A 21,419-nucleotide genomic window follows, 5' to 3' on the forward strand; every position below is an offset into this window, starting at 1 on the left:
TGGCACGTGACCCACTTTCGAACTTGACCTAGATATCATCAAGGTGAACGTTCTGACCAATTTTCATGAAGATCTCATGAAATATATGGCCTCTAGAGAGGTCACAAGGTTTTTCTATTTTTAGACCTACTGACCTAGTTTTTGAAGGCACGTGACCCAGTTTCAAACTTGACCTAGATATCATCAAGATGAACATTCTGACCAACTTCCATAAAGATCCCATGAAACATATGGCCTCTAGAGTGGTCACAAGGTTTTTCTATTTTTAGACCTACTGACCTAGTTTTTGACCGCACGTGACCCAGTTTCGAACTTGACCTAGATATCATCAAGATGAACATTCTGACCAACTTTCATGAAGATCCCATGAAAAATGTGACCTCTAGAGTGGTCACAAGGTTTTTCTATTTTTAGACCTACTGACCTAGTTTTTGACCGCACGTGACCCAGTTTTCGAACTTGACCTAGATATCATCAAGATGAACATTCTGACCAACTTTCATAAAGATCCCATGAAAAATGTGACCTCTGAGGGACGCAGAATGTAGTGACGCACGTGACCAGTCACACTAGATCAAAAGAACCTGCCATTTACATAGATCCTGAAAAGACCAATCACAAGCAAAATACGACGACGCACGCCCACAACGGACGGACGACGGACACTGCGCGATCACAAAAGCTCACCTTGTCACTTTGTGACAGGTGAGCTAAAAATAGATCAATCTAAAAACATGTTCTTCAAGACACAAGAATATTACACAAACATAAAAACCTGCTGTTGCACACACATTTTGTAACATTCACAGATACATTCTCACATAACATTAAGCAACTTTAAAAAAATAAATAATAATAACATCATTCAACAAGAGCTGTCCGTAAGACAGCGCGCTCGACTTTTCTCAGTGCTTGACTCTGAATGAGAGCTTTGCCAGTAAAAAAAATTCTAAGTTAAAAAGGGACATAACTCTGTCAAAATTCAAATCAGGGTTATGGGAATTGTGTCTCCTGGTGTAGGCTTTGATAGTAAATAATTATTTTGAGTTTCAAGTCAAAAGCTTTCACAGTAACAGAGATATTTGACTTTTAACAAAAAATTCTAAGTTAAAAAGGGGCATAATTCTGTCAAAATTCAAATCAGAGTTATGTATATTGTTTCTCCTATTGTAGACTTTGATGGTAAATAAGTATTTTAAGTTTCAAGTCAAAAGCTTTGATAGTAACAGAGATATTTGACTTTATCAAAAACTATAACCAAAAATTCTAAGTTAAAAAGGGGCATAATTCTGTCAAAATTCAAACCAGAGTTATGGGAATTGTGTCTCCTGGTGTAGACTTTGATAGTAAATAACTATTTTGAGTTTCAAGTCAAAAGCTTTACCAGTAACAGAGATATTTGACTTTTAACAAAAAATTCTAAGTTAAAAAGGGGCATAATTCTGTCAAAATTCAAACCAGAGTTATGGGGATTGTTTCTCCTGGTGTAGACTTTGATGGTTAATAAGTATTTTAAGTTTCAAGTCAATAGCTTTGATGGTAACAGAGGAATTTGACTTTATCAAAAACTTTAAACAAAAATTCTAAGTTAAAAAGGGGCATAATTCTGTCAAAATTCAAATCAGAGTTATGGGGATTGTTTCTCCTGGTGTAGACTTTGATAGTAAATAACTATTTTAAGTTTCAAGTCAATAGCTTTGATAGTAACAGAGATATTTGACTTTATCAAAAACTTTAACCAACGGCGACGCCGACGCGAGTGCAATTGCTCTACTTTTTCTTCGAAAAGTCGAGCTAAAAAGTACAAATTTGTTTCATGATTGTAGATTTTTTATTGTAAGAAATTTAATATGAAGAAGTCAGAAGTAACTTGAATACTTCAAGTCTATGTAAAAGTGTTTCTGAACTTTTAGTACCGATTCACCGACATACAGATTGATCTAGTTAAGTGTAGAAAAAGGCACCCTGTACATTATTAGCAACTATGATATATAAGAATGATATATCTTATTGATTAAAGAAGTGCGACTCCAAGAGCACACCACAATCTCTCAGATATCATGGGCTTTCTACAAAGAAAGGCTAAATCTCTTCTATTTTACAATAATTTTATTACTCTGTTACTACTGGAATAAAAACCTTTTCTGCATAGTTTACAAACTTAATGTGTGCTTTACAAAAACAACAATGCAAAGAACTCATTTAATAAATATAGGTTACAGTCCAATCTTTATTAGGAAGAGAATCTGCAATAGCCTTTTAAAAGATAGCTTCTCAAGATTAGAAATTTTTGATCCCCCAAAAAGGCTTGTTTTCAGCATGCTTTTATTTTTCTTCTCTTGTATGTGTCAAGCTTAACCTATTAACTGCATGCTCATTATTAACTAGAGTACTGTTCATGATTTAAAAAATATGTTACAAAAACATAAAAATGAAAGGAAAAAAGGAAAAAGGACAAAGTCCAACTTTTATAGAACTTAAATTTATTGTCTTTCTTAAGTTAATAACTTGACTTCAATTTTAAAGAAAGATCATATTTAGCCAAGATCTGGAGGTCAGTGTCTTTTAAAAGACTCTAGTAGTAACAGTAAAAAGTGTCACGATAATGTTACCACAGTAAAGGGGAGATCACTCCATAATTTACACACATAACAGTTATATAAATAAACAACAATTCTTTCAATAGATACATAAACATCTGAAAAAATTCAACACATTTATCTACAAATTTAGAGACATTTTCAACCTATGTCACAGTGTCATGTATGAAAATTGCAAAGCATGTAAAATCATTCAAATCACCAATTTTTACAAATTTAATGGAATGTGGAATAGTGCAAGAAATGATTGGGAAAACACCTGTTTTACACAGGTAGATATATAATATCATTTTTCGTGTCTACCTTCAACATTTTCAAATATATTTTGAGATATAAATTGCACATGGGAGTTATGTAGTTACTGAGGTAAAAAAATGTCATAATGCACATGTTTTCCTCAGAGAAAAGACTAGGTGATCTATTACTGGGATAACCCTGTCTTTTCCCACTTGGCCCCTAAAATTGTACACAAACACTAAAATTCTAACATTCTCCACTTAGCTTAAATGGACCTGTAATTCACACATGAGATACACTGAAGAAAGAAATCAGAACTAAACTAGAGCTGCTTTTGAGAAATGCACATGTCTCCCACAACTGCCTAATCATCTAGATTAGCATTTCTTCTCCATTGTGTATCTGAGTCAACCATGCCCTTAGACCTGTATCACTGGCATCAGTATTTTTGGTAATTCAAGAGCCAATAATTCCAAAGTTCCTGGGCTGATTTGGCTAGTTATCAAACTCTGCCGAGGACTTACAGTCAAACACATTTTGTTCAAGTTTGGTGAAGATCGAAAGAAAAATGTTCGACTTAGAGCGCTGACAAGAATAAAAAGGCAGATTTTCGGTAATTCAAGGGCCATATATTTCCGAAGTGCCTGGGCCGATTTGGCTAATTATCGAACTTAGCTGAGGACTTACTGGCAAACACATTTTGTTCAAGTTTGGTGAAGATCAAATGAGAAATGTTTGACTTACGAGTGCGGACAAGATTTGTGACAGACAGATGGATGGACACACAGACAGGAGTAAATCAATATGTCTCCCACCACACAGTGGTGTGGGAGACATAATAAAATCTAAAAGAAAGTAAAGTTTATTGTTACACACAAGAAATATTTTCAGTTATATGGTTTAAAGTTGGCTCAGATTAAATTTTACCATAATATTCTTAATATTTGACCATCGAGAACTTTTGATCTATCAGTGATTCTTTAGGTAGTTCTGCCTTTTGATAAACCATTAGTAATGGCATAATGTCTTTTACCTGGAAAAAATAGAATAAAGCCTGGACCCATCATACAGCAACGAAAATCATTCTATGAATTAACTGCGATTGGTCTGTTAATTTATAAAAATGGCAATTTTACTAACTCTCTGAAGATAACAGATATATTCATTACAAAAATGTTGGCACCTGATAAAATTTCAGTTGATGTCTAAAATCAGCTTTTAATCATAGGCATATATCTGATATTTGTATCAAAATTTAATGTAGCAAAAACTAAGTCTTTGTTCTGTTTGATTAACTAATAAAGAAAATGTATCAACCAGACGAGAAAACAAATTTTTCAATAACATACTATAAAACCCACCACATTTTATTTCATTTTGAAGCAGTTATCACTCATACACATTTTCTTTAATCTCATGCAACTGCACTCTGAAGTAGTTCTGAATTACACATTTCTTCAATCTCATGTAGACAAATGGATTTTATAACATATTATGCTAGCAGCATGTATATAACATGAATCAATATACAATGATATATACCCTAACACTGTCTCACTAGCATTAAATAACTTAATGATACAATAAGACTGCTTCTACCTAAAGATATTTACTATAAAAGCAAGAAATTTTCGTGAGGGTTTAAATTTTGCTATATACATGAGGCCCTACATTTCCCGAAAGTTAATCCTCACGTAAATATTCACCATTAGTATAATTCAAATTCAACTAGGATACCATTTTAACAATCTCACAAATATTTAACTTTGCGAACATACTCAAAATTTCAAATTGGCGAAATTTTGACCCAGCGAAAATATAAGCTTAAACAGTACAGTTCAAATGCATTTTCTTAGATGAATTGATATACAGCGCATGCTTCCCAATATTTCCAACAAATCTTGTGACCAGAAGTCACAATTCATGACTGCATGGCTTAGATTATACAAATCTGTCCATAGTTGCAGATGCAGATGGTAATATTGAGTTTGTGGGTACTTGTTTTGGCAGTAACAAGGCTCTGCTGTTTTGCAGTCAAAAGTGTTACCCGAGAGTAGGATATTTCCTTCTGCATCTACTACCAGTGGTATATTATTTTTGTGGCAGAACGTATTTTACAAATTACATTACAAATAAAGCAAAGGGAAATACTTCCTTATCACTTTTTCTTACAGTAGCGTATTCTTACAGTGCGTATAGCCTATTCTTACAGTAGCGTATTCTTACAGTAGTGTGTAGCGTATTCTTACAGTAGCGTGTAGCGTATTCTTACAGTAGCGTGTAGCGTATTCTTACAGAAGCGTGTAGCGTATTCTTACAGTAGCGTGTAGGGTATTCTTACAGTAGCGTATTCTTACAGTAGCGTATTCTTACAGTAGCGTATTTTTACAGTAGCATATTCTTACAGTAGCGTATTTAAAACAGAGAGCGGGAAATTAATGATTCTGAACAGAAATGACGTCCTGGCATTTTGATGATACACAACAAACAAGTTCCAGTGTAGTTTTATTATTTGTAGCAGAACATCATGTATTTTCCCTAAAATAACTGTTTTTGAACAGAGAAATATACTATAAAGAACAAAGATAAACTATCAAGGTATTTGATTTTTATCAAACTATACATAAAAATATATAATTAATGCATGAATTGTTAGTTGACATTAACACCACAAGAGTTATCTGGCACCAAAGGTGCTGGATGGGCTTTGCTGGCATGGGTAAATTCACTGGAAACCTCAGTCAGATGTGCAACAGTGTTTTTTCCCACCAATTTGGGAATGGGGCCAGGGCCTTTACAATTGGGAAAAATACGATGGAAAATGCCTAATTTGGGAATTGTTAAAACATATCTTCTGTTAAAATGTCACATTTAAGAGAGAAAATGGCCATAATTTATCATTCTGCATTAATTTAGCAAATTGTCTGTGTTTCAAATGTTTATAGTTCTGGTCTTGTTTGAAAAAGTTGGGAAAAAAAAAAGAAAATATGATTAACTTTGGGAATTTTAGCCTTGAAATTGGGAAAAAAACATACCATTTTCCATTGGGATTGGGGCCTTATTTCAGTCCCAAATTGGCTAGAAAAAAACACTGTGCAAGTATGTTAACATATATTACATCATCATGAAAACAAATGCATTTTCCCATCTGCCTATGGAAAACTTGATTTGTGATGTAAAGTTAGAAATTTTGCTATTCCAATAGCCTATGTTAGTCCACGATTTTATTATTTCAGAAATTTATTTCTTTACTAGTATTCCATATTGAGACAGATACATAAATGTGAAAGAAAGAGAAAAACAAAAATATAAACAAAAGGAATGAATTGTGGTTATATAGTTATATATCATATTGATATAAAGTACACTGCATTTTTAAAAGTACTTTATGAACTGTCCAATATATATATATATATATATATACTGGTAACTTTATCCCTTTAAGTGAGAATTTATATATAGAACAACTGTCAAGAAGTCATGAAACTATATAGCACAATTGTCACTTTTAACAATAAAGTGAGGAAATCAAACCTGACATGTACAAAGATATGGCACAATTTTATGCAGTTATTGTAAAAAGTGAATAAATAAAATTGTGATTATGAAATCCTATGAAAATATAAAATTAATAAAAACAATTGGCATGAGTCAATTTGGTCCTATGTTTTTTTTAGGTCAACAAGCCATTGCCACATTTCACAGAAAAAGTTTTAAAGTTGGAGGCAAAAACTGATGTTTTAAACATTTCGATTATTTTTAATATCTTTTACTAAATTTTTATTTAGTTCTGAATTGTTTGTAAATTGTATTGTTCTCTTTATACAGAATTCTGGTATTCATTATCTTCCACATTCAAAGTTCTGAGGAAGCAAAAAATATACTCGATATCCCATGGTTTCTAACATTAAATGATGTTATAAATCGACAAACCACAAAGAAAAATTTCAATACAAAAACTTAACATCACAGAAGGCATCAACAAGAATTAACAAGTGGAATGGACAGAATATGAATTCATTATCACTATTATTTTTAGCTTTCTCAATTCTAAATGTCAGCTTTCAACTACAACCATTTTGCTAAGAGACGTCCTTAAGAAATTTGCTAATTTTCATTGTCTTCATCATCCATTCCCTGAAAGTACAGAAAAAACAAATGAGCCGTGCCATGGGAAAACCAATGTACTGGCTTTGCAACCAGCATGGATCAAGACCAGCCTACACATCCGCACAGTCTGGTCAGGATCCATGCTGTTTGCTAAAGGTTTCTCTAATGGCAATAGGCTTTGAAAGCAAACAGCATGGATCCTGACCAGAGTGCTCACATGCGCAGGCTGGTCTGGATCCATGCTGGTTGCAAAACCGCTATGTTTGTTTTCTCATGGCACAGCTCAAATTATGTAACCTTTCTCAGCAAAGAATTCTCAATGACATTTGCTGAACTAAGCTGACAACAGTTAGTAAGTAAACAAGGGGGCCAAGATGGCCCTAGGTTGCACACCAGAGTGATACACCATAACAGTGTAAACATGTTTGTCTTTGACTAAAGACCCAGCTTTTGACACCACATGACCCAGTTTCGAACTCATCTGAGTTTTTATGGAGATTAACACTCTGACCAAGTTTCATGATAAATGGCCTCTTGAGTGTAAACAAGATTTTTTCCACTATTTGGCCTAGTGACCTAGTTTTTTTATCTAACCAGACCCAATTTTTAACCCCTTTGAAATTTCATGGAGACAAATATTCTGACTAAATTTCATTAAGATTGGATCAAAAATGTGGCCTGAGAGTAAACAAGCATTTTCTTTGATTTGACCTAATGACCTAGTTTTTGACCAAACATACCCAGACTAGAACCATTCATGATATCATAAAAACAAATATTTTGACAAAGTTTTGTGAAGATTGGAGCAAAGAAGTGGCCTCCATAGTGTAAACAAGCTTTTCCTTTGATTTTACCAAGTGACCTAGTTTTTGAACCCATATGACCCAGATTCAAAATCATGAAATAATTCATGATACCAGACATTCTGACAAAGTTTTATGAAGACTGAAAAAATAAATTGTGGCCCATAGAGTGTATACAAGCTTTTTCTTTTATTTGACCTGGTGACCTAGTTTTTCACCTCATGTAACCCAGATAAAAACTCATCCAATATTTCATGGAGAAAAACATTCTATGTTTCATGCACAGCTGATGAAAAATGTAGCCACTACTGCATACACATGGTTTATATCTGATTTGAACAGGTGACCTAGTTTTTGACCCCAGATGACCCATAATCGTAGATTTCATCAAGAAGATCATTCTGATCATATTTCATGAATATCCTTTCAAAAATGCAGCCTCTATTGCACATACACAGTTTTTCTTTGATTTGACAGGGTGACCTAGTTTTTCAGCCCAGATGACCTATATTCAAAATTTACCTGAATTTCATTAAGACAAACATTTTGACCAATTGTCATGAGAGTCAAACTTAAAATGTGGTCTCTAGAGTGTTAACAAGATTTTCCTCTGATCTGGCCTTTTAAGTGACCAAGTTTTTGACCCCATCTGACCCAAATTCAACCTTGGCCTAAAGATTATCAAGATAAACATTATGACCATGTTTCATAAAGATAGGATCATAAATGTGGCTTTTAGAGTGTTAAAGCCCTGTTCCACGTCTATTCAAATTCTATTGTATGTATGCAACCCATGATAACAATGGGTAACAGTTAAAGGCCACGCGCCACACTTTAGCACGCAAAACCGCAGGTATACATATAGAATTTTATATAAAATGGACTCTATTTGTGTGTTTGGGTTTAACGTCTTTTTCAACAATTTTTCAGTCCTATAAACGACGGTGTCTACTTGTAGCAGTGAGCACAATGCCCAACTTTATAGTGCTGCCACTCTAGAATATCACGCCATAGACACGTGGCATGATACCCCACCCAGTCACATTGTACTGACACTGGGCTGACCAGTCCTAGCACTACCCTCTTAATGCTAAGTGCCAAGCGAGGAAGCTACTAGTACCATTTTTATGTCTTTGGTATGACGCGGCTGAGGATCCAACCAATAACCTCCCACACTCGAAGCGAACGCTTTACCACTAGGATACCTAGACTCTTTTTTGACAGGCATCACTGTTCATAGGATTTTCATGTTTTTTCAGTGACAATTTAAGGTCAAACGGTAGGACTGGAGCAAGTCTTTAACAAGCTTTTCCTTTAATGTGACTGGGTGACCTAGTTTTTGACCCAACATGACTCAGTTTTGGACTTAACATAGAGGTTATCTAGACAAACATTCTAATCAATTTTCATGAGTTACAAACTTAAAATGTGGTTTCTAGTGTTTTACAAGATTTCCCTTTGATCTGGCCTAGTGACCTAGATTCTGATCCCACATGACCCAGATTCGAACTTTGCCATAGATCATCAAGATAAACATTCTGACCAAATTTTATAAAGACAGATCATAAATGTGGCCTTTAGAGTGTAAACAAGGTTTTCCTTTGATTTGACCAAGTTACCTAGTTTCTGACCCCACATGACCCAGATCTGAACTTAGCCTAAAGATCACCAAGATAAACATTCTGACATACCGGTAGTTTCAAGAAGATATGGCCTCTAGAGTGTTAACAAGATTTTCCTTTTATCTGGCCTACTGACCTAGTTTTTGAATCCACATGACCCAGTTTCTAAATCAACCTAGAGATCATCAAGACAAATATTCTGACCAAGTTTCATAATGATTGCGTCATAACTGTGTCCTCTAGAGTATTAACAAGGCAAATGTTGCCGCATGACGAACAACAGACGACTGACGTTGGACAATGACCGATCACAATGGCTCATCTTCAGCACTCTGTGCTCTGATGAGCTAAAAAGATTTAAAATATTTCTGCCGTAAAAAAAATCTTTTGGAAATTGTTTAGCAAATGTTATGGTGATAATAAGAATATATTATACTATAATATAACAATATTTTCATGTTTGAGGACACTTTTACTGACAAAAGGCTATGTAAAATTATTTATTCTTTTTTTTCAATGTAATGTGAGTCTACGCACCATAAATATCATTTTATAATGAAAATGTAAAAATTTTCTTTGGTTTTATTTCAAATGTGTAATCATTACAAGATCTAGGTGTTTAAACAGGTATGTGTACTGGGTTTGTGGGTTGGGCTAAAGCTTGTGCATGGACATGGAGGTGGAATAACTCTCAAAACTGTCTGATGCAATGTGACCAAACTGCTGTCAAAATCCATTATTTTATAATGGCAGAAGCTAAGTTAAATAAATTTTATTGAAGACTGAAAAACACAGAATTTGTAAGTTCATGTGTGCAAATGGGATTCATGGGCATTTCATTTCAAGCCAATTCAGTTTTGTAGCTTTAATGCTTCAAGTCTTTCCAGCAAATTTTTGTCATTTCACACAGTGCAACACTTCCCATCTTAACATCTTTTCATATAAGAACTATAAAAGGAACTGAGAAATAATAACTTCCTGAATAGTTACATTATATTAGTTCTCAGTTCTATTTGTAATTCTTATATGAAAAGATATTAAGATGGGTATATAGCTGTATTATCATGCAACTATTCAGGAAGATTCCAGTGCAGTGATCAGGGGTAATAATCAAATGCCTGTGCATTTTCGGCACACTAGGATAAAGTTTATATGAAAAGTATCTATGTGTATATGAGAAAAGGAGAGTTCTGCTTACATTTTTCTACTGTTCAACTATTCTAATCCCTAGAAAGGAATAACAAATATTAAATGTAATACCATTTAAAAGTTGTCTGTTTGCCAATAATAATGTTATTTTTTTTGTGGTTGAAATTACTGTCAAACCTTTTGAGGACACTGCATATTAAATTTGTCTGGCTAGTAGAAACATTTCATTTGCCTTCAAAACTTTCTAACTACTTGCTTACTTCTATTATGTTACTTTAAGAAGTAGATGGCAATACATAAGCTGGTTATAGACCATAACTGGAGTAGTTAAGTGTACCTTTTCTCCTATTGCTGGGTTACTTTAAAACACTTAATATGTATTTTATCAACATTCTTCACTGGAGTAAGCACTATATAACTACAAGAAGGTACACTTTTCTTAATTCTGTTGAACAGTTAGGGTAACAAATTGAAAGATCCCTTAATGACAAGACCAGGACAGGAGGTACATTTATAATATTACAGATATTACTGGTAGAATGTTTTTGAAAAGCTGTGAAATCATCCATATTCATGGGGCACTAATTTCAATGGAGTTCATGGTCCAGTCAGTCCATGGATTTTGTGATTCAGTCAATTGATGGTTCAGTCAATTTATGGAATTAATGGTCCATTCAATCCATGGATTCAATGGTTCAGTAAATCCATGGTTAAAAAATCCAAATGAGCAATTAAAATTCCCATTCATTTTACATTCATTAAATGAATTTTGACTATAACCATAAAGTTTCATGCCAATGAAACTACATGATTTCACAGTATATACTTGCTTTTGAAGTACACATTTCTATGCAGGAAAGTTGGAGTTCTGTGTAAGGTAATACAAAAAGTTCTTGAGGAGTATTTTCATTTGGAAATCTTATAACAACAGGTATATACTCATATCTGTATGTTTAAGAAATAATAATATGAACCCCTTAATTAACTTTTTTGAAAAATGTTTATAACTTGACAGCAATAATTGAAGATAAAGTGTGGATACAAAATGAAAGGCTCAAACCTTTGACTTCGAGTTATGACTTCAACTTTGGGCCAACATAACTCAATCATGACGAGAGTGTAGCGCCAATTATGCACAGTACGCACATGTGTATTGTAAAAATACCCAGATAAGTTTGTTCGAAATATTGACCTTTTAAATGTCCAAAGCCCCCTTGAATTATATGCAACAAAATTATCTAAGTCTCCAAAATTTTCCGCAGGAGACCCCAACCACCATCAGTGGGCTGGGGAAACCCCCTCCTACACACTCCCCCAACTCGGCACGTTGGGGCTCATTGTGCATATCATTTTTGAACCTATGTGTGATGGCTAACAAATAAGTTCTGCACATTGTCTTGATGAGGTGATCATTTGACCCAGGTTTCATGAAAAGCCTTCAAGGGGTTTAGGAGATAACAGAGAGGACACAAAATGGAAGACAAAAACCTTTGAAACTGAGCTGTGACCTTGAACTGACCTGGCTGACACATGAGTTCTGCATATGTCTTGATGAGGTGAGCATTTGGCCCATGTTTCATGAAAATTCTTAAGGGGTTCAGGAGATACAGAGTGGACAAAAAGTGTTATGGACGGACAGACAGAAGGATGGAGACCATTCTTATAACCCTCACCACTTGTGGCAGGGGATTAACAAATGATCTTTAACAATGATGCTTTGACAACCATTTTTAATTACTAACACTACACAGCAAGATACTAACTGCTATTTCATAGCCTGAAAAACATTCAGAAATATTTCTTTTATGATTTACTCAATTTCTTTCATAAGTTAAGGGGAAAAAATTAAATAATTTCTCTAAACCTTCTTCTCTTATTAAGAATAAGAAGTAATTTTTTCCCAGTTCTTTTTAAATTAATATTACAGCTTGAACAATATTGGCAATGTTTTATTTTCTGTTAACTTTAATAGCACTTTGAGTGGTGAATCTGAAACACTTGTTTATATCAATCAGGAAGTAACATGACATCAGCTAGTTGTGAAACCTAACCAGTAAGACCAGACCTTCGACTCTCAGAATAAAAGCTTTTAAAATATTTTTCACTTTCCTTTTTCTCGAACCCCCCCCCCCACCAACCCAAAAAAAAACAACAAACAAGAGGTCCATGAAGGTACTGTATCGCTACCTGACCTAGGAATCATCAAGATTAACATTCTAACCAAATTTTATTAAGATATGGTCATAATTGTGGCCTCTAGAGTGTTAACAAGCTTTTCCTTTGATTTGACCTGGTGACCTAGTTTTTGACCCTTCATGACCCCGATTCAAACTGGACCTTGAGATTATCAAGATTAAAATTCTGACCAGGTTTCATGAAGATACATCATAAATGTGGCCTCTACAGTGTTAACAAGCTTTTCCTTTGATTTGACCTGGTGACCTAGTTTTTGACCCTAGATGATCCAATGTCGAACTCGTCCAAGAATATACTGAGGGTAACATTCTGACCAAGTTTCATTAAGATTGGGCCAAAATTATGACCTCTAGAGTGTTATCCAGCTTTTCCTTTGATTTGACCCGGTGACCTAGTTTCTGACCCCATAAGACCCAGATTCGAACTTGACCTAAAGATCATCAAGATTAACATTCTGACTAAGTTTCATGGAGATACTGTCATAAATGTGGCCTCTAGAGTGTTAACAAGCTTTTCTTTTGATTTGACCTAGTGACCTTGTTTTTGACCCATCTGACCCAGATTTGAACTTCACCTATATATCATCAAGATTAACAATCTGACCAAGTTTCATTAAGATATAGAGTGTTAACTAGCTTTTCCTTTGACCTGGTGACCTAGTTTTTAACCCTACATGACCCAGATGACAATGGACCTTGAGATCATCAAGATTAACATTCTGACCAAATTTCATGAAGATACAGTCAAAAAATGTGGCCTCTACAGTGTTAAAAAGCTTTTCCTTTGATTTGACCTGGTGACCTAGTTTTTGATCCCAGATGACCCAATATCGAAATCGTCCAAGATTTCGTTGAGGGTTATATTCTGACCAAGTTTCATTAAGATTGGGCCAAAATTGTGATCTCTAGAGTGTTAACAAGATTTTCCTTTGATTTGACCTGGTGACCTAGTTTTTGAACCAGGATGACCCAATATCGAATTCATCCAAGATATTACTGAGGGTAACATTCTGACCAAGTTTCATTAAGATTGGGCCAAAATTGTGACCTCTAGAGTGTTAAAAAGGTTTTCCTTTGATTTGACCCAGTGACCTAGTTTTTGACCCCAGATGACCCAATATCGAACTCGTCCAAGATTTTACTGAGGGTAACATTCTGACAAAGTTTCATTAAGATTGGGCCAAAATTGTGACCTCTAGAGTGTTAAAAGTCAAATTGTTGATGACAACAGACAAATGGACGACGACAGACGACGGACACAGGGTGATCACAAAAGCTCACCTTGAGCACTTTGTGCTCAGGAGAGCTAAAAACCCCCAAAAACAGCAACAATGCCCCCTTCTCCCTCAAAAAAAAAAAAAAAAAAAAAAGACATCAAAATAACATCAGTGTCACTATTATAATTAAATGGTAGAAAAGCTTCTCTTGTAGTAAATATTAATCAGTATCAAAGAACTCTTAATTTAGAATAAAATATTTCCAATTGAAAATACTCTGAACAGTTTACCTTACAATTCTGAAGGTCAGTATGTGAAGAACTTTTAGAAAGGAGATACTGCTTTTCTTCTGGCTGTTTATACATACATACATACATAATGTTAGAATATGAATGGTACACCAAAAATTAATTTTGTTTGTTTTGGGTTTAACGCCGTTCTTCAACAGTATTTCAGTCATGTAATGGCGGGCAGTTAACCTAACCAGTGTTCCTGGATTCTGTAAAAATTAAGGATACTGAAAAGGAGATACCCTAAAACAAACTAGAGCTGTCACAGGAGTAAGGAATTATACCCCCACAATAAGGTCTTGTCACAGAAGTAATCCAATGTCAAAGTCGAACTTGTCCTATATTCGATGATGTTACACCTGTGTATCAAAAATGATTTAAATCTGTCAACCCTGCAAAAAAAAATCTACTGTTCTGGGTCAATGTTACCTTGACCTTTGAACTACTGACCTCAAAACCAATAGGGGTCATCTGCTGGTCATGATCAACCTGTTAGGTTTCATGATGCCAGGCCCAAATGTTTTAAAGTTATCATCTGGAAACTGTTTAACTGTTCCGGGTCATTGAGACCTTGACCTTTGACCTACTGACTTCAAAGTCAAACTTGACCTGTATTTTATGATGTTACACCTTTGTACTAAAAATTATTTAAATCTGTCAAACCTTTCATGAGCTATTGTCCTGAAACCATGAAAACCAACAGGCCAACTGACAGACTGCCTGACAAGTTCACTCCTATATTTCCTGAACACTTCATTTGTGAGGGTATAATGAAGCTTGAAAACATTCACTTCGCCATAGTTATAAGGAAAGCTAGCCCTGTACCCTTGTGACCATGTTTTTAAACAAAGTAAAATAATTTGAAGAAATCTGAAATCGGGTAACTAAAGAAATTATTCTCATATACGTATTGTCAGAAATTATTCTACGATCATTTAAGTGGTTTTTGAGGTGAAGCCTTTTTAATATTGTTCCCTTTTGTTTGCAATGGCAATCAGAATTCTACACTATTACAAAAGGAACATTCCAGTGAAGTTTAGTTGAAACTGGCTTTGTGGTTTAGTAGATACTCTTTAACAAATTGTTGACAGGACATCCAATGATCCTAAAAGCTAACCACTAGCATAATTAATTGTAACAGTTTAAATAATTCTAGCTGAGTGATAAAGTAGTCAGGCAGATTAAGGGGAGATATTTCATACAGATATATCAGGAAAACTATCCCCACCAAAGAAACATCTATCTGAACTATTTCAAACTTGGATCAACAATTTAGAGAGATGGCGTTTGAAGGTACATTTAGTTCTGGTTCCCCATTTGTGGAGCTAAGCACATCCATTTAAAAGTTGGAAGAGGACCATCCAATGAACATCTATGCTATGGTGTGTGAATTTTCTTTAAATAATTTTGCATGAGGTGATTTTTTGAACAAAATGTAAATGAATAAGGCATGCAGCCATACTGTATCAGAAATAGTTGCAGTATCTATATAATACCTTGTATGCATCATCCCCTTCAACCTGCAGGTACTTCTTGTCACGATATAGATATTTGGCCTTCAGTATGTATAATACCATGATATCACACAATATGGTTGCCTGAAAGAATAAAACATTTCTTGTCTTTAATACACATAACACCATATTGCATACCCTGAAATATGCAGAAAAAAAATCATTTCTTCCCTAAGTTCATATAAGATAATACAGTCGTCTGAAATGAAACACTTCAAACTAAAGGTCAACTTTCAGTTTTTCTATCATTTGTTGTCTTACCTAATATAGACAGCTACTGACCCTGCATTTTATGCATTTAAAATGAGCAGGTAAATGATCTGTTACCTGTTGTGGACTTGGCTAGAACTAACGTCTCATCCATTCCTCGTGAAAAACTTTCTTGGATCACCCAAATTTAATTAGAAATCATCACCCTTTAAATGTCTATAAAGCTTTTAATTTTATGTATAAATCATATAAACAACCTTCCAAATATATATAGAAGATTATTTTAATTGCTAGCAACTCTATATTCTTTTATGTTTATCGAAAATTAAAAACTGTTTCCTTTTAATGAGTTCATGAAGATGTAGGAGGTTGTTGTTATTACCTGTATGTGCTACAACAACATAATACTTTAACCCTTAGAAATATGAATAAAATAAAAACTACATCTAGCTGAGACCCCAGGTGTGCCAGCAGTTAATTAAAGAAATTTTCATGAAACAGACAATGATATTGTGGCCTCAAATCCCAAAAGTAAACTGGGAACAATGCATACAGCTTTGCATTATTTGAGCCGAGCCATGAGAAAGCCAACATAGTGCATTTGCGACCAGCATGGATCAGACCAGCCTGCGCATCTGCAGTCAGGTCAGGATCCATACTGTTCGCATTCAAAGCCTATTGCAATTAGAGAACCAATTATAGCTAACAGCATGGATCCTGACCAGACTGCGCAGATGTCATTTTAAGCTTCTGCCAAGGTTTGTGATAATTGTACTTACTACTGACAATATAGCCAAGCCGGTGCCAATGTTTATGATAACTGTACTTACTACTGACAATATAGCCAAGCTGAAAACTGGTGCCAATAGTTTATTACTGGCAATATAGCCAAGCCGGTGCCAATGTTTAAGATAAGTGTACTTACTACTGACAATATAGCTAAGCCACTGCCAATGTTTATGATAAGTGGTACCACACTGAACTTCCCTGCTTTGCCTTGTAATGTTACTATGAATTTAATACCATAGGCTTTGTATAATGTTCTGGTCTCTACTCCAGTCTGATCTTTATAATAATGTGCGTAACTGAAAATAAACAAGAGCTCGTCGAACATGAAATGCCCCCCTTGATGCATTCAGTAATTGCACAAGGAACAGAAATTATATGCTCACTGTAAACAAAAGTTCTACTATTCTGGTTTAATCTGACCTTGACCTTTAACCTATTAACCTAACAAGAGATTACAGAGTGATCTTGGCGCCATCCACTGAGCCATTTTTGAATGTTCCAAATTTCAAGACCAGCTCAAGGTCAAAATCAATGTCAAATTTCATTTCTGTACAAAACAATGTGTATGTGGTCCAAATTTGAAAGCTAAGGCTTGAGAAATAAGAAAGCAGGTCACTAGATCAATTTCAAGGTCAAAGTTCATTTCGGTAGACAGAAATATGCATGTGCTTCAAATTTGAAGGCTGTAGCTTGAGAAATAGGTAACAGGTAAAAATCAATGTCAAATTTCGATTCAGAACACATAAATATGCATGCAGTCCAAATCTGAAGCCTGTAGCTTCAGAAATGTGAAAGTAGGTCACTATGTCAATCTCAAGATCAAAGTTCATTCCGGTACACAAAACTATGCATGTGGTTCAAATTTGAAGGCTGTAGCTTGAGAAATGTGAAAGTAGGTCACTAGGTCAAAATCAAGGTCAAATTTTATTTCGGAACACAAAACTATGCAAGTGGTCCAAATTTGAAGCCTGTACTTTCAGAAATATGGAAGTAGGTCACTAGGTCAAAATCAAGGTCAAATTTTATTTCGGAACACAAAACTATGCATGTGATCCAAATTTGAAGCCTGTACCTTCAAAAATGTGAAAGCAGGTCACTAGGTCAATAACAAGGTGAAAGTTTTTTTCGGTACACAAACCTATGCATGTGGTCCAAATTTGAAGGCTGTAGCTACAGAAATGTGAAAGTAGGTCACTAGGTCAATATCAAGGTCAACTCATGTTAAGTTTCATCTTGCCACTCAAAACTATACATGTGGTCCAAATTTGAATGATGCAATTTGTGGACATGAAGGTTCTAAGTTTTTCCCTATATAAGTCTATATGAACCATATGACCCCTGGGGCGGGACCATATTTGACCCTAGAGGGATGATTTGAACAAACTTGGTAGAGAACCACTAAATGATGCTACGGATGCTACATTACAAAATATCAAAGCCATAGTCTTTGTGGTTTGGACAAGAAGATTTTCAAACTTTTTTCCAATATAAGTCTATGTAAACCATGTGACCCCCAAGGCGGAGCCATATTTGACCCTAGGGGAATAATTTGAACAATCTTAGTAGAGGACCACTAGATGATGTCATATACAAAATATCAAAGCCCTAGGCCCTGTGGTTTTGGACAAGAGGTTTTTCAAAGTTTTTTCCTATATAAGTCTATATAAACCATGTGACCCTCGGGCAGGGGCCATATTTGACCCCAGGGAAATAATCTGAACAATCTTGGTAGAGGACCACTAGATTTTGCTACATACCAAATATCAAAGCCCTAGGCCCTATGGTTTTGGACAAGAAGATCAGAAACCGTTTTAACTGTTCCTGGCCAATGTGACCTTGACCTTTGACCTAATGACCTCAAAATCAAAAGGGGTCATCTGCTGGTCATGGCCAACCTAACTATCAATTTTCCTGACACTAGGCCCAAGTGTTCTAGAGTTATTGCCTGGAAACCATTTTACTCTTCCTGGTCACTGTGACCTTGACCTTTGACATATTGACTTCAAAATGAATAGGGGTCATCTGCTGGTGACGACCAACCTCCCTATCAACTTTCGTGACACTAGGCCTAAGCGTTCTTGAGTTATCATCCGGAAACCGTTTTACTGTGCAGGGTCACTGTGACCTTGACCTTTAACATACTGATCTCAAGATCATTAGGGGTCATCTGCTGGTCATTATCAACCTCCCTATCAACTTTCATGATCCTAGGCTCAAGTGTTCTTGAGTTATCATCCGGAAACCATTTTACTATTCAGGGTCACTGTGACCTTGACCTTTGATATAGAGACCTCAAAATCAGTAGGGGTATCTGCTGGTGATGATCAACCTCCCTATCAATTTTCATGATCCTAGGCCCAAGCGTTCTTGAGTTATCATCTGGAAACGGATTGGTCTACATTCCGACTGACCGACAGATGGACAGACCGACCGACATCTGCAAAACAATATACCCCTCCTTCTTCGAAGAGAAATGTTAGAGTAGGTCACTAGGGCAAAATCAAGGTCAAATTTTATTTCAGAACACAAAACTACGCAAGTGGTCCAAATTTGAAGCCTGTACCTTCAGAAATGTGCAAGTAGGTCACTGGGTCAACCTCAAGATCAAAGTTCATTTCAGTACACAAAACTATGCTTGTGGTTCAAATTTGAAGGCTGTAACTTGAGAAATGTGAAAGTAGGTCACTAGGTCAAAATCAAGGTCAAATTTTATTTCGGAACACGAAACTATGCATGTGATCCAAATTTGAAGCCTGTACCTTCAAAAATGTGAAAGTAGGTCACTAGGTCAATAACAAGGTCAAAGTTTTTTCAATACACAAACCTATGCATGTGGTCCAAATTTGAAGGCTGTAGCTACAGAAATGTGAAAGCAGGTCACTAGGTCAAGATCAACTCATGTCAAGGTTCATCTTGCCACTCAAATCTATATATGTGGTCCAAATTTGAATGATGCAATTTGTGGACATGAAGGTTCTAAGTTTTTCCCTATATAAGTCTATATGAACCATATGACCCCTGGGGCGGGACCATATTTGACCCTAGAGGGATAATTTGAACAAACTTGGTAGAGAACCACTAAATGATGCTACGGATGCTACATTATAAAATATCAAAGCCATAGTCTTTGTGGTTTGGACAAGAAGATTTTCAAACTTTTTTCCAATATAAGTCTATGTAAACCATGTGACCCCAAGGGCGGAGCCATATTTGACCCTAGGGGAATAATTTGAACAATCTTAGTAGAGGACCACTAGATGATGTCATATACAAAATATCAAAGCCCTAGGCCCTGTGGTTTTGGACAAGAGGTTTTTCAAAGTTTTTTCCTATATAAGTCTATATATACCATGTGACCCCCGGGCAGGGGCCATATCTGACCCCAGGGAAATAATCTGAACAATCTTGGTAGAGGACCACTAGATTTTGCTACATACCAAATATCAAAGCCCTAGGCCCTATGGTTTTGGACAAGAAGATCAGAAACCGTTTTAACTGTTCCTGGCCAATGTGACTTTGACCTTTGACCTAATGACCTCAAAATCAATAGGGGTCATCTGCTGGTCATGGCCAACCTAACTATCAATTTTCCTGACACTAGGCCCAAGTGTTCTAGAGTTATTGCCTGGAAACCATTTTACTCTTCCTGGTCACTGTGACCTTGACCTTTGACATACTGATTTCAAAATGAATAGGGGTCATCTGCTGGTGACGACCAACCTCCCTATCAACTTTCGTGACACTAGGCCTAAGCGTTCTTGAGTTATCATCCGGAAACCGTTTTACTGTGCAGGGTCACTGTGACCTTGACCTTTAACATACTGATCTCAAGATCATTAGGGGTCATCTGCTGGTCATTATCAACCTCCCTATCAACTTTCATGATCCTAGGCTCAAGTGTTCTTGAGTTATCATCCGGAAACCGTTTTACTATTCAGGGTCACTGTGACCTTGACCTTTGACATACAGACCTCAAAATCAATAGGAATCATCTGCTGGTGATGATCAACCTCCCTATCAACTTTCATGATCCTAGGCCCAAGCGTTCTTGAGTTATCATCCGGAAACGGATTGGTCTACATTCCGACCGACCGACTGACCGACCGACATCTGCAAAACAATATACCCCTCCTTCTTTGAAGCGGGGCATAATAAAAATCAAGATAAAAGTAGATGTGTGTCCTGAGGACACAGGTGCCCCCAACTCCTGTAACTGTACATGGTTTCATGACTCTAGGTGAAATATTTTTAAGTTGTTTGTGACACAAACCTCTATGAAGTTTGTGTATTTTTCATTAAGTCGAGGACCACAAATCTGGTCTAGCAGAGCGAAATCCCACCAAACAACTGTAACTAAACAACTTCACATACTATAAAATGTCTTACGACTCTAGCTCAAGTACATGTGAACAACAAGTGCTGTCCATAAGACAGCCAATGCTCAACTATTCAAATTGCGATCCCAGAAGCAAGAATATTTTTATGTTAAAATATCAAAATAGTTTCAAGCCAATATCTGCATTAGTTTTGGAGATAGTAATATATATGTCACTATGTTGCATGCAAAATATTATCCAGGATTTTCTAAGTCCAGTGCAAAATTTAAACCAAGGTGTGACACCAATGTGAGTAGAATTGCTGCTAGACTATTCTTTGAATAGTTAAGCTAATATTATAAGTGTT

General features: G+C 35.7%; 1 protein-coding gene across 4 annotated transcripts in view; it reads right to left on the reverse strand.

Annotated features, from left to right (window-relative positions):
* Positions 1-2,463: 2,463 nt before the first annotated feature.
* Positions 2,464-21,419, reverse strand: part of LOC128547437 (P2X purinoceptor 4-like) — a 58,449-nt gene continuing 39,493 nt past the window's right edge. For 2 of the 4 annotated variants that reach the window (XM_053520283.1, XM_053520284.1), the window contains exons 9-11: positions 16,873-17,032; positions 15,720-15,821; positions 14,149-14,286 (exon numbers count right to left, since the gene is read on the reverse strand). In XM_053520283.1, the coding sequence (XP_053376258.1) occupies positions 14,164-14,286; positions 15,720-15,821; positions 16,873-17,032 (385 nt within the window). In that variant the 3' untranslated portion in view covers positions 14,149-14,163. Of the gene's footprint in view, positions 6,975-10,570; positions 10,600-14,148; positions 14,287-15,719; positions 15,822-16,872; positions 17,033-21,419 lie in introns of those variants that run through there. The other 2 variants (XM_053520286.1, XM_053520285.1) reach the window with 2 other exon arrangements.

The sequence above is a fragment of the Mercenaria mercenaria genome, chromosome 12 (genome assembly GCF_021730395.1).
Source record: "Mercenaria mercenaria strain notata chromosome 12, MADL_Memer_1, whole genome shotgun sequence".
NCBI classification, from domain to species: domain Eukaryota; kingdom Metazoa; phylum Mollusca; class Bivalvia; order Venerida; family Veneridae; genus Mercenaria; species Mercenaria mercenaria.